Below are 13,587 nucleotides of genomic sequence, written 5' to 3' on the forward strand. Positions count from 1 at the left end.
AAATAAAAAGAACAGGAGAAAAATACAATTTATTGTCATTATAACATGCCTAATGTTAAATTCCAAAGTGCCATGGAAAAATTAGAAAAACACAGTTTAAAATAATGTTTGTGTAATAGTATAAAATAAAGTGATAAAATATATTTTAAACAACCCAGAAAGTTGGATCAAATTCAACCAAGAAGTGAATGTACCAAATGTGTAATGATTAATTTTCTTCATGACATTACAACTCAAATAACTTCACAATGGTGTCATATAATGCTCTTTGAACCTAGTTTTTCCTTACGCCCCATATCATCAACAGACATATGCCAAAAACAGTTGAGCAGTCTCTACTCGGAGATCACAGCGACCAGTGGATAGATGCTGATTGCCCGGAACCCAAAAGACTTAAGGTCAAAACGAATCCAATTCTACATATTGAAGTACAACAACGAATTTGTGACTGACATATTTGCTGGTTTTTAGATGGAGGAGCCAAGCTTACTGTCAGACGTCGAGGACGCTGTGGACAGCCGCCAGTGGACGCAACATCATCTAGCGGCGGCTGACATCCGTGTGCCGCCTACAATGGCGCTCACGCCGCCACAAGGGGAATTTGAAAGCGACTGCATGGACGTTAATGTCAGAGGTCCAGGTTGGTAAAAATAATTCACGAATTTTCAGGAGCATGGGGCACACGCAAAAACCCCAAATTGCCCAGAAATTTTAACATGTGCCTTATATGCAGAGAAAATTGCGATGTGATACCATATTTGTGCACTTATTCAGTCGGTAAAGTTTGTCACTCATCTACACAGTAACAGCGATCAAAGCGGATAGCTATGGTCAGACCTCCAAATCCAGGCCGTTAGAGACATGGATGCCTGATTACAATTGCATAACATTAAAGGCAAAGAGAGTCGAACCCAAATTGCAGCAGGAAATTCACTGTGTCTTGTCCACTAGACCACTAGGGATACAGCTGATACATGAAAGAGCATTGGTCTCATCTTATTATCACACTATTTTTAGTCGGTAGGATATATGATAGAGTAGAGAGAACGTTGATTCACTTTTTCTCAATTCAAACTAAGCAATGAAAGTGACAATTTTTTTTAATTCCTGCGACCACACGTTTATCCATATATTTCAGGAGGGCCAAATTACTTCCCACAACGCTGTTTTTTTTCATTCAGTTCAGAACGACAAAAGTACTTCATACAATGCCTTTTCTTGATATTCAGTTCAGAATCTTGTGCGCTTCATAGGGACTTTGCAATCCGCTTTACCACGGATTAGTTTGTGTCTGACAATATTCCGGCAGCCCACCCCAATAACTACACCCACAATTTGGTACCGTGACAACAAATAGTGTGATGATGAGATGAGACTAATGCATCTTTGTGTCATCTCCATCCCTAGTACTTAAGTGGATAGGATTTAGTGTGCACCGCGATTTGGGTTCAATTCCTTCTGTATCCAATGCTATGCAATTGTGATTCGTGATATTTTCTGACTGATCAATCAATGCACAAGTATGGCACTTTTAGCATTTCAAGTCAATGACTTCTCAAAGCGCTTTACAATGTGCTCCACATTTCCCAATAGCGGCCTTGTATTGCAGCCATATAAGACGCTAACCTGCTTATTGGGGGTATTAGGGGTTCAGTGTCTTACCCAAGGACACTTCGACATGTAACACGGATGAGCCGGGATTCGAACTGGGATCCCTTGATCCCAAGACGAGCGCTCTACCTCCTGAGCTACAGCCGCCCCAAAGGACTTATCGCTTGTAAAGCAGGCGTGATAACCACTACACTATGGAAACAGTGATAGAATAAATATATATGCCCAATGCACTATAAATCCATAATTCACAATAGGTTATAAAGCACAGCACCAGTGAGGTGACCACGTATTAAAAACATAATAACATTGGCAATTGTGCGAGCTTTTATTTCCTGAGGCTTTTTATTTACCAGTGATTTTAAGCAATTAATAAGATTCCTGTTTTGTCAGAAAGTCTTCCGTCTGAGACAATCAATAGTCTGTTTTTAAAAATAATGTCCAAATAACTTGGAAGGGCGGCCGCTGGTGGGAACGCAGGGAAAGAAACTGTCCAGTGGGGCGGGGCTGGGCGCAAAGGTTGGAAAGCACAAAGGCGACCCTGTGATGAAGGTCTACGTCCCGCTGCCGCCGCTACCCACCTTTAACACTATTGCGCCCTAGTGTTTGTGTGTACATGGTCTATAATGATGATAAGAATAATGGAGCAGAGAACTACAGCGTATGCACAAGTAAACTGTATTGAACTCTTGCTTGTGCAAAATGATGTCACAAACCACAACACTGCCACTGGGGCATACCATTGCACAAAGGTGGGGTTCGCATTTCCTCTAACATGCGGCCGCACCGCCTCAACATTTGTCACCTTCAATTACGGTTTGTGGGGTACTTGAAATCATTGAAAGTACTTGAATATGTTAGTTGTAGCAGAGAAAAATAGAAACAAAATGTTGCATTTTTTAATTGAAATGTATTAGTGCGCATTATGCACATGTGCCTCATACTGTACTTACCTAACTGACCAGTTATCTCTCTAATGACATTTCTATTTATATTAAATTTTGCCAGATGGCTTTACTCCACTGATGCTGGCGTCATTCTGTGGTGGCGGCCTGGAACCAGAAATCAAAGAGGAGGAGGAGAGCGAGGAGAGCTCAGCCAACATCATCTCCGACCTCATCTACCAGGGGGCCTCGCTCGCCGCCCAAACGGATCGCACTGGCGAGACGGCGCTCCACTTAGCTGCCCGCTACGCCCGCGCCGACGCGGCCAAGAGGCTATTGGACGCCGGGGCGGACGCCAACGCTCAGGACAATACCGGACGCTCGCCACTGCACGCCGCTGTGGCTGCCGACGCACAGGGAGTGTTCCAGGTAGACATGAAACTTTGCAGACAAGTTGTGTTTACATGTGGGAGAAACAGAAAACATTTGTTATGCTTTCTTCCTATTCCTTTAGATCCTGATCCGAAACAGAGCCACAGATCTTGACTCGCGCATGTACGACGGCTCGACAGCGCTCATCCTGGCTGCCCGTCTGGCGGTGGAGGGAATGGTAGAGGAACTCATCACTTGCCATGCAGATGTCAATGCAGTTGATGAACTGGGTAGGCAGCTGCTTTTCTTGCTGGATGCTTTTAAACCTGTTGCATTTGATTTGGACTGCATACTTCACAAACTTCTCACTGGCTTGTTTTAAAAACTAAAACTCAAAAGAAGGATAACAGGATTTTAGTCAGGGGTCTTGTTGAATTAATTACATGTATTAACATTATTGGGACCGTGCGTAATACTTGGCGCCTCCTAGTAGTAGAAAAAAACCTATTCATTAAAAAAAACTTGTTGATTGAAATAATAAGCGAAAATACATGGACTATCATACAAACATGTGTATTTTTTTCTAATTTTCATAGGTTGAGAAATGTGTAAAGCTTATGTAAGGCTTATCTAGCGGGAGCTGACATGATTGTCTGCCACCTTGCTGCTAATGTTACTCTAAGAAACCAGAAACCTTGCAGAAGCCTTGGCAAAATAACAAGAAGAAAAAATATACGGTTTCACCGCATTGATTCCCCGAGGTTCTTCCTTGTGCCTCGTTTTTTGTTACACTATACCATATAGCGACATCTAGAGGTCATATTATACACACTGTCCCTGTAAGTTAAAGGTTCTCACCAAGGCCCAACCAAGTCCAGTCTCAAAGTGCTTACAAAACTATGGATCTGAATAATGAAAACAGCATTTGATGCTTGAACAGTACCCTGTCATTTGATATTTGTTTGACATGAGGAAAATCTTCAAAAATTGGATGTTATTCTATTTGTTTCGTTTTGTTTGTTTTACTCGTTATTTCAAAACCTTGTTTCAGCCTTGAAAATGGGCCAGTTCATGAATAATTTGGTTCCCTTTGAGATAGGCCTATACAAATACACTCATACCTACTTGTTTAACAGCAAATGTTGACTTTGTGTTCCCCCTCAGGTAAATCTGCCTTGCACTGGGCTGCGGCTGTTAACAATGTTGACGCGACTGTTGCCTTGCTAAAGAATGGCGCAAACAAAGACATGCAAGATCTTAAGGTACGCTTTTTACTCAATTCATTTGACAGAACATTCTATCAAGGATTATTAAAAATTATGGTAATTAGTAGTTCAACACCCAAGTCTTGAGTTGTCACGGGGACCCCATACCAATGCAATTACAGATGCTCCCCTACTAACAAACAAGAAAGGTTCCGCACGATCGTTCGTAAATTGAATTTGTTTGTAAGTTGGTCAGTGCTATGTTTGAGGTTTATATAAGTATGTTTAAAGCTTGTATACGTGACCTGTATTGTTTTGTACTAAAAAAATAAACGTTTCATAAAATGATATGCTCTATAAAAATAAATAAAGAGAAGTTTAACTTACTCGTGGAAGATGGGCTTCAAGGGTTAGGCTACTTCCTTCTCCGTGGTAGGAAGTGGGCAAAATAAAAACAATCCTCCCATTTTCTCAACCGCATCAAGCTTTCTTATTCCACTTTCATTTCAAAAGAAATGGCTCGCCTCTTCTTTACACGCGCTGGAGATACAGTACACGTAGTATGTTTACACACAAACTAGGAAGTAGAAGCCGGATTTCTTCTTCACGTTGGATGTTGAGTGACCTCTCACACCGCTACGTGGCGGAAAGAAGCACGACAGTACTGTCCTCTGCTCGAAAAAAAGTGCACACAATACAAAATCTAACTTACAGCAATGTCCGTTTTTTTCGACATCCTGGAAAAATGTTCGTATCTACTGTTTTTCGTAAGTCGAATGGTCATAAGTAGGGGAGCGTGTGTACTACATAAAATTATTTTTCCTCTGCAACAATGTTGTTTTTCAATGTTGTTTTACGTTGCCTGTTTACAGATTTCCTGACAGCCTGATTGAAAGTGATATGCTATGTCCATCAAATACCAAATGCAACCTAGTGTGAAATTTTCAACACGCCAAAATGACCTTTTTGTACCTACGCCTAAGTGGCACCTTTTTATACGAGCACCTCTATGGATGAGAATTTCGGTATACAAGTTTTATTTGTCGCAAAAATCTTGCTCGCTATACGAAGGAAATAACAGTTCAAGAGAAGTAGAAGTCCCAGAGGCTACCACTTTAGACCGCTCAGCACTCGTGACCGCTTACCGCCAGCATAACCTTGTCCAGTTTGCGCATGATAACTAATGCAGGCAAAAAAAAGTGCTGTAAAATTTTGTTTGTGTAAGTTAATTTAAAATTACAGTAACTTTAATTTTTTTGTGTATCTTAAGTGCTTGTGTGTTTTTAACAGTCTCTTTATCTCGTACCTGTCAACCTCCGCCAATGGTTCCCCTTAATAATAAGTGCAAATCCTCCTTATTAAGCGATAAACCTTACACAATGTGACACCTATTTACTCACAGAAAGATAGACTATGTTGAATACTGCGAGAATATTAGTAATCTTTGATGACGTTGTTCATGTTACGGGTGACTGAGACGAATCGTATTAGAGCCGGAATCTTCAAGATGAGCTTGGTCTTTTTTAAAAAACTCTATTCTCTTATAACAATTGTCATGCGGTGTACACGCTTTGAAATGACCAATATTGTCTAAAATACTGGGAAAAAATACAAGTTGACAGGTATACGATCTCTGTGACCCTCCCCTGCAACCGCCCAATTCATTTTGAATATTTCCTATCAAGAAAATTTGCGCGTTACACGTGCAATTCGAGCTTGGAGCACGATCCTGGAACAAATTAAGTTAAACTTGTATGAAAAGAGTTCTTTATTCAACAAAAAGTAATGGGTTGACGAATGTGTGTAATTTCAGGAAGAGACGCCCCTCTTCCTGGCAGCTCGTGAGGGAAGCTGTGAGGCCATCAAAGTACTTTTGGCTCACTTTGCCAACCGCGAGATCACGGACCACATGGACAGGTTGCCTCGAGACATCGCACAGGAGCGCATGCACCACGACATCGTGCAGCTTCTGGATGAATACAATACTGTGAGGAGCCCCCAAGGCCACGCTGGGACAGGACTGCACCTCTCCAGCGGGCACACCTTGTCACCGCTCATGTGCCCACCCAGTGCCTTCTTGCCTAGTCTGAAGAGCACCCCTCAGGGAAAAAAGAACCGTCGGCCAGGGGCAAAGGGCTCGGGACTGGGTGGCCAGCACGGGGCCGGCCTGAAGGACTCAGCCAAGGCCCGTAACAAGAAGCTGACCTTGGACATGCAGAGCGCCCTGCTGGAAAGCTCGGTCACCCTCTCGCCCGTGGATTCGCTGGATTCCCCTCACGGGGGCGCCAGCAACGCCGGCTACATCACCAACCCTACTTCCCCGGTGGCCATGCCTTCCCCGGGGCTCTTCCACTCGTCTATGTCTATGCCCGCTACTCCCATGGTGCATCCCGGCATGCTGGACAGTGGCGGACCCTTCGCCGTGTCTCTGGCGCAGCTAAACGACCTCGGCAACGCCAACATGGCCCTGCAGACCCGCGTCTCCATGGCGTCAGACCTGGGCCACGGCTACGTTCTAAGCCCGTCGGGGCAGATAGGGATCAACATGGGCCTGGTAAACCCTGTTAGTGTGCCCTTCGACTGGCACGGCCGGGCGACTGGCGCCCAGTGCGGTCAGCAGGTGGTCAACCTGGTCCAGAGCATGCCGCCGCCGCAGTTAAGCATGCAACCTCCGACTCAGCTGCAGCAAAACATACTCCTGCACCAACAGCAGATGTACCGAGGCACCATGTTGCAACCCACGCCCGCCACCTCCACACCGAGCGTCAGCCCCGTCAAGATGCCCTCCATCAGCGAGCAGCAGATCATGAGCCACTCCATTAACAGCCAGCAGAATATGGGCCGCCTGGCCTCGTCCACGCCCCCCACGCCGCAGACCTCCCAAAGCCCGCAGGGCCCTTCGCCTTTCTTCCAACAGCCTCCTCCGCAGGCCCCGCCGGGTGTGGTCATTGCCCCGCCCGCCCAAGGTCTGGCTCCCCAGCCGGGCCCTGCAGAAGATTACCCAACACCGCCCTCGCAGCACAGCTACACGTCAGCACTGGATGCCACGCCCAAGCATTACCTGCACCTGCCCACCGAACACCCTTACCTGACCCCGTCGCCCGAGTCCCCCGAGCCCTGGTCCAGCCCCTCTCCCCAGTGCGTGTCCGACTGGTCAGACTCCACGCCCAGCCCCGCCGTAGCCGTTGCCGGCGCAGCCCAGACCCAAGTTTCCAAAATGCCAGAGGCCAACAAAAAGATGCAGGTGTTTGCATAAAGACGTAGTTAATGTTTCAGCCCCTTTCCAAAGTTATTATTTGGATTCGGATTGACTTGATGTTACGCCGCATTTGATGTTTGCGGACGACTCGTTAGACACGGTAAAGGGAAATGTGTGTTGTCTGAAAACTGCAGACAATTTAATGAAGTAATTCTGTCACAGATGGACTTTATTATTAAGAAGAAAAACGTATATGAAGAATACCAAGTCTTTTATTTCGAAAGACTTTGGAATTGTCTCCTGAAAACTAACAAACGTTTAAAAGTAGATCAAATCTGAAGGTAATTCATCTATTTTTATTTATTGTTTGTATTTTTGGTAGGTATTTTCACACTTTTTGTTGTAGACTCAAAAATAGAAGCGCCACCTCATTTCATTAGATTTGTATTTTATCTAATTTAATTTATCCTCCAGGCCTGCCCAGAACCTCTCCTGGTATTTATTCAGGCTCATTCTAATGTTGCGGGGGATCTGCTCCTGTTCCCATTGGATTCAATTGTGCTTTCGCGTAGAGTTTAAGGAATGTAGATGAGTGAGTCCCAAGCACTTCAAGTGGTGACTGGCCAAGTTAACTTTACAAAGAATATTGAATTGACAGGAGTTCTACGATTGTTCAACGGTGGCCTTAAAAATAAACTTTCTGTCACTGATTTGTTTTCATTATTTCAAGGGAAATTACAACCTGTTTTATTTGCATCATCAGCCTGATACTGCCTTTATTTGAATGACTTTTAATTTTATCCTCGTTTGGTTGTTTTATACGTGCATTCCTTTTTGTAGTTCACCTCCGCTGTACTTTGCTCACTAGCTGCTATACTTGTTTACTCCGTTCATATTTCAACAGTTTTATTTTTTCACGCTGCCGGTGCCTCTCCTGGGATTGGGCGGACGCGCGTCCCATGAGGAAAGTCAAAAGAGATTGAAAGAAGGAACACTACCGTGTAGTGCTTCACTTTTTTGCTTTTGACGCCTCACTATGATGGAGGATGTACCCGCAAAGCCTAGCGCTTTTATTTTCTACTTTCTTCAGATACAGTATAATACAAACACAAAGAAAAATTACGATTTTATATTCCTTTTGAGTTGTGAACACGAGTGGCGCACCTCTCTGGTAGACATCACTTCTACTACTACTTTTACCACTGGTAGTTTTTTTTTTATGTCCTATTCACCTTTTCCACAGATTCCACTGAGTCAATTTGTTGTTATTGTTTATTTTTTATTTTTTTTATAAATATATATATTAAATAACTTTTTTGCCAGTTTTCAGTACCAGGTTGCACTGAGTGTTTGTACATTTCGACTTTTTAACGTGTTCTGTGTACATATGTTTGTTACCTGGTAGATGTTTTGCTTAAAAAGTCTTATGTTTCTAAAATGATTGGTATGTACTAAAAAGGAGAAAAATAAAATGTACTTCATTTAGCATATTTGTGTGGGTGGAACTTATTGCTCGATGGTCCTTATTCCTTTTCTTGTTCACAATTTGAAGTGACAGTGTGTCATATTGAGTGCCTCCTACTGGTAAAGAAAACGTAATTCATGACAAAATCAATATTGCTTTAAATAATAAGTAAAAAATAAAACATGAACTATGATATAAACGTGCATGTCACACCGTCCCCCTTAAGTTCTTGGGTTTAGAACAATGGGGTTTTGGGGTTTTTAAGGGTTATTGATCTATCTTCGTTATTCATTATCCATTATCCGTTATCGGTCAGTTCATAATACGCTACAAAGCCTAGGAGCCGGGACAGGCTAGGACCTTAGCTTGGGTTTAGAACAATGATTCATTGAAGGCGTGATGTAAACATGGGAGTCGACTGCAGCATGTTATATAGTCAGACTCAAATATAAACAGTCTGTAAGTGCTATAGCAGGGGTGGCGAACAAGTTTGACACAAAGAGCCGAAATTTTTAACAGTGAGAGTCAAAGAGCCACACCACGCACTGACCTGCCATGACAGACACACACAATTAAAAACATTATTTCCCATAACACACTCCTCTCCTTACAATACAACAAGTATGGTTCTTGTGTTGATTTCAAGGAAAGTGTCCACCCTCAATACACACAAAAAAAACTAAACTTGAAAGAAGGCAAAGAGCCACTGTATAAAGAAAATATGATGAGGCAAAGAGCCGCACTCTTATTGGCCAAGAGCCGCATGTGGCCACCCCTGCTATAGAAGTTTTTAGGAGTCATAATAGACAATAAATTAAGTCTGAAAACACATCAGACACATACAAACTAAGGTATCTAAAAGCATTTCAATAATTAATAAAGCCAAATTCCTTTTAAACTATAATGCATTGTATTTATTATATTGTTCTCTAGTACTGCCGTACTTAACATATGGTGCAGATGTCTGGGGCAATAATTACAAAAGTTCACAGCCCCTTTTTATCCTCCAAAAACGTGCAATTAGAAGCATAAACAGGGTAGGATATCGGGATCATACTAATATTTTATTCATGCAGTCCAAATTATTAAAATTGGATGATTTAATAAAATTTTTCACTGCACAACTGTTATTTAAGGTTAACAAAAACATGGTGCCAGAAAACATCCAAAAATTATTCATTCAGAAAGAGGGAAATTATAACCTGTAGTGAATTCAAAATCCCAAAAGTGAGAACAACCAGGAAAAGTATGTGTGTGTCTGTGTGTGGAGTCAAACTTTGGAATTATTTACAAGATGAGATCAAACAATGTCCAACTATTCATGCGTTCAAATTGTCAGGTACCAGGAACAGAGACAGGAACCCAATTGCGTTAGTTTCTTAGTTTTATTTAAAAAGAGATGTAAGCTGGCACCCACGACCCAGTGATCGTTGATTGTGGGGAGCAGGTCGCTCGTGACGCGGAAGTGGCACTTCTCTTAGCGGGAGTTGAAGGTTTGCAGCGATCGGACGGACGGCAGTCCCGTGACAGGTAGGCAGAATCAATACGTCTTAGCGGGCAGGTCGATGGCCAGGGCAGGAGAGTAGCTCGTAAACGCGGGGCAGAAACAGGTCGGAACCGAAGGCAGGAATCAAAACAGAGAGTACTTGCTAATCTGGCGAAACACACAGGAACACAGGAGTACGATCGGACGTCCTTGTATGGACGCTGACCGCTTAAGAAGTGAACGTCAGCAAATCAGAGCGCGCTCCGGCGCGCCAAACGATTGCCACAGGTGTCTTCACTTCAGCAATCATGACACAAATTTAAATACAAAAAAACATTACTGGTGAAATACAAGGATGAATAAAATGGGATATGATTGAGATTGGAAATACTGCGTTTAAAACTATGGTTAACTTTGTTGTTATTGTTGCTATTATCATATCATAACTGTTATTATAAATATTATTTTTATCTTTATTGTTGTTATCATTGGTGCCGCAGTGATGTTTGGTAACTAGTGGCATTATGACGTTGAGGGATGGGTATTACGAAGATTAGTGTATAAAATATGTGATTACTGTAATTATTATAATTATTGATATCTGACCTGTTATAAGTATATCCATGAGATTTTGTTAAATTAGACACAAGAGGAGAAGAGGATTTGTAAAATGTATTTAATCTGGAAGATAAAGGGGTAGGGAAAATAAGCATCTGCTTCTGACTACCCCTTTTCGAACATGTTATGTGACATTATTTTGTTGTTGACTCATTGTTTTTGTCCTGTTTTTATTTTAATGTCCGAAAAAAAGTTTTCATTCATTCATTCATTCATTCATAGAAATGAGGGACACTCTGGAACTCGTTTTCTTAAACAATGTTGAAATTGTTTGCTTCCACTTCACGATTATGTCTTGCATGTTTTTGATTCTTAAAACACGTATTAAGTTTTTGGTTGTTTTTTTTAAGTTTAAAGCCTGAAATGTGACAATATGACAAAAAGTTTTTGTGGGGCCAATACTTTCGCTACACACTGTACTAAAACTGCAACACCACGTAAAAGCAGCGGTGGTTACCGGAGAGGCTCCATTGCATCGTTACTACACAGTTACACCACTCTTAAAAGTGAGTTTGGTTTGACTTCAATTTATGTATCATGAATAACAACAATGGCCGTTTACATCGACTACATCATTCCTCCTTTTCGAACAACACATTCAAACTTCAGTAAGTCTTATGCAATAGCTTAACAAATTGATTTGACAGTGTGCTTTTATTGAGGTTGTATTCGGGATCCATTTTGAATCGAAATTCTTTGTTATTGCTAACAGGATAGTGTGTATTTTTTGAGCACTAGATGTCACTATAGCCCAGGGGTGTCCAACCTTTTTCAAGCTGAGAGCTACTTTTTGAGACAACTTGCCGCTAAGGTAAACAGGTAAAAAAACTAAAAGAGAGCTAGATATCTAAAAAGGTAAAACAAAAAACTAAATAGCTGGATAGAAAGCTTAAAAAAGGCTAGATAGTTAGCTAGACAAGCTAAATATTTCGCTGGATAACAAGCAAAAAAATGTAAAACATTATTTAGATGGCATGCAAAAATGTAGAAAAGAAACTGCCCTTCCGCTTCATAAAACCCGTAAATTGTAATTAAGTTTGTTGTAAATTAGATCAATAAAAAGATGGAGAAAAAAAACTAATTTGTTAAACACATGAATAGATTCGCGTCCGTTTCCTTATATTTATTGCTTAAACATAATTATCATTACTTGACTACATTTTTGTCCGTAAAGCCCATGAACTGAAATTTAAATATTTGATTTTCTAAAATAGCAACGTATCATGTAATTACTACGTTGTTGCTATGTTCTTACCAGGTTAATTGTGTAAACAAAAACAAAAAAAGTCTCAGTCAACCAATTAAAAAAAATTACTAAAAAAAAATCACAATGAACCAGCACTGGTGAGCTATTTTCAGAACAGGTCTGCAGGCACCCTGATGCCCATGGGCACCACGTTGGAGACCCCTGCTATAGCCTTTCTTGTAGCGCAACCGAAATTTAGCGCTACAAAGCACAAGGAAGACTACAAACCACGGGGACTCAAAGTGACCAAACCTTCTGTTTTTTCTTATTATTTTTATGTCCAGCCTTTCACAAGGTTTTAGGTTTTCAGGGGACCCTTAACAGCAAGATAATGGACAATTATGTCAGCCCCATCTAGGCCAGCCTCATGCTGTGTAAAATGAATGTAAATTTCTTCACTGATGCATACCTATCAATTCATATGTTTTCGGCATAATTTGTAAAACATTTAGATCGGTTCAAATTGTGAATGAGGTGTAACACTTTCATATGTGAATTTCTATAACATTTTTGAATTTGACTTGCTCGTTTTAGTTTTAAACGCTAATGTGCTACGTATAGTAGAAGAATTAAGAATTAAGAAAGAGGCTGAAAGTATTATTAGTGTTGTTTATTAGGTAGATTAAGTAAACGTGTAGGGTTCGTGGGTGCTTGAAATCCTTGCAAATGCTTGAGTTTTAATGTGTTTTCAAGGTCAGGAAAATGCTTGAATGCTAGGTGAAGTGTTGAAAATGGCAGATTTTTTTGTTTGTTTTGCCATTGCCATGATTAACAGCAGTCTGACTCGATAGACCACGGTTGCAATTGATGACAAATAAAAAAATGCGCGTAAAAATGACGCCGATGTTGGCTTCATTCCTAAGTTGTCATGTAAAGTGTTACTGCACCTTACTGTCGCATCTAAGTGGACAGGTTATGATATTGTTCATGGGGATTCCGGCTCTTTTTCAAGAAGCAACTCTTTTAGTTCAACTCACTGAGAATTGCAGACTCTTTTAGCCCCTGTTGGGAATTAATTATCAAAATGTACCGTTTACCAAATTTTTCAAATTAGTTATCTGACTCCATTAACCAAACACAACCTACATTCACCCAACAATTCATGCACGCTTGTTTCTTGCGGGAAAAGATGAACAGGAAGCCGACATTTCCACACGGGGGCAGATTTATTTTCCCTAAAAATTTAACTAAGTGAACTCCATTGTAAACGGACGAATTAGCCTTTTGAGTCTGTGGGAAGCCTTTTTCTCAAGTCCTTTAGCTTTCTCCTATTGGCCATCTTCTCCCCACATAATGGCGTGCCGACTCTTCCCATGGGCGCGCCAAGGAAGCCCCCTGGGCTTCACCATCTCGTAGAACAGTCCCGATGTCTGGAGTACTCAAAACAGCGCCAAGCGTTTTTACGTCATCAGGGCCTTTCTGTGTCACCAGCGTCTGGATGTGCTGATTATCTCATCAGCCGTATGTCACGTTCCCGCCGTTCCTGTAAACAACATTTTCC

General features: G+C 41.6%; 1 protein-coding gene across 1 annotated transcript in view; it reads left to right on the forward strand.

Annotated features, from left to right (window-relative positions):
* The window catches only part of notch3 (notch receptor 3), a 48,015-nt gene extending 39,256 nt beyond the window's left edge, over window positions 1-8,759 (forward strand). The window contains exons 28-33 of the mRNA XM_088330503.1: window positions 308-398; window positions 472-640; window positions 2,620-2,924; window positions 3,010-3,157; window positions 4,032-4,129; window positions 5,886-8,759. Of these exons, the coding sequence (XP_088186629.1) occupies window positions 308-398; window positions 472-640; window positions 2,620-2,924; window positions 3,010-3,157; window positions 4,032-4,129; window positions 5,886-7,328 (2,254 nt within the window). The 3' untranslated portion in view covers window positions 7,329-8,759. The remainder of the gene's footprint in view (window positions 1-307; window positions 399-471; window positions 641-2,619; window positions 2,925-3,009; window positions 3,158-4,031; window positions 4,130-5,885) is intronic.
* The last annotated feature ends 4,828 nt before the right edge of the window (window positions 8,760-13,587 follow it).

This window comes from Urocampus carinirostris, chromosome 1, assembly GCF_059441175.1.
Source record: "Urocampus carinirostris isolate Australia breed hairy pipefish chromosome 1, RoL_Ucar_1.0, whole genome shotgun sequence".
Lineage (NCBI taxonomy): Eukaryota > Metazoa > Chordata > Actinopteri > Syngnathiformes > Syngnathidae > Urocampus > Urocampus carinirostris.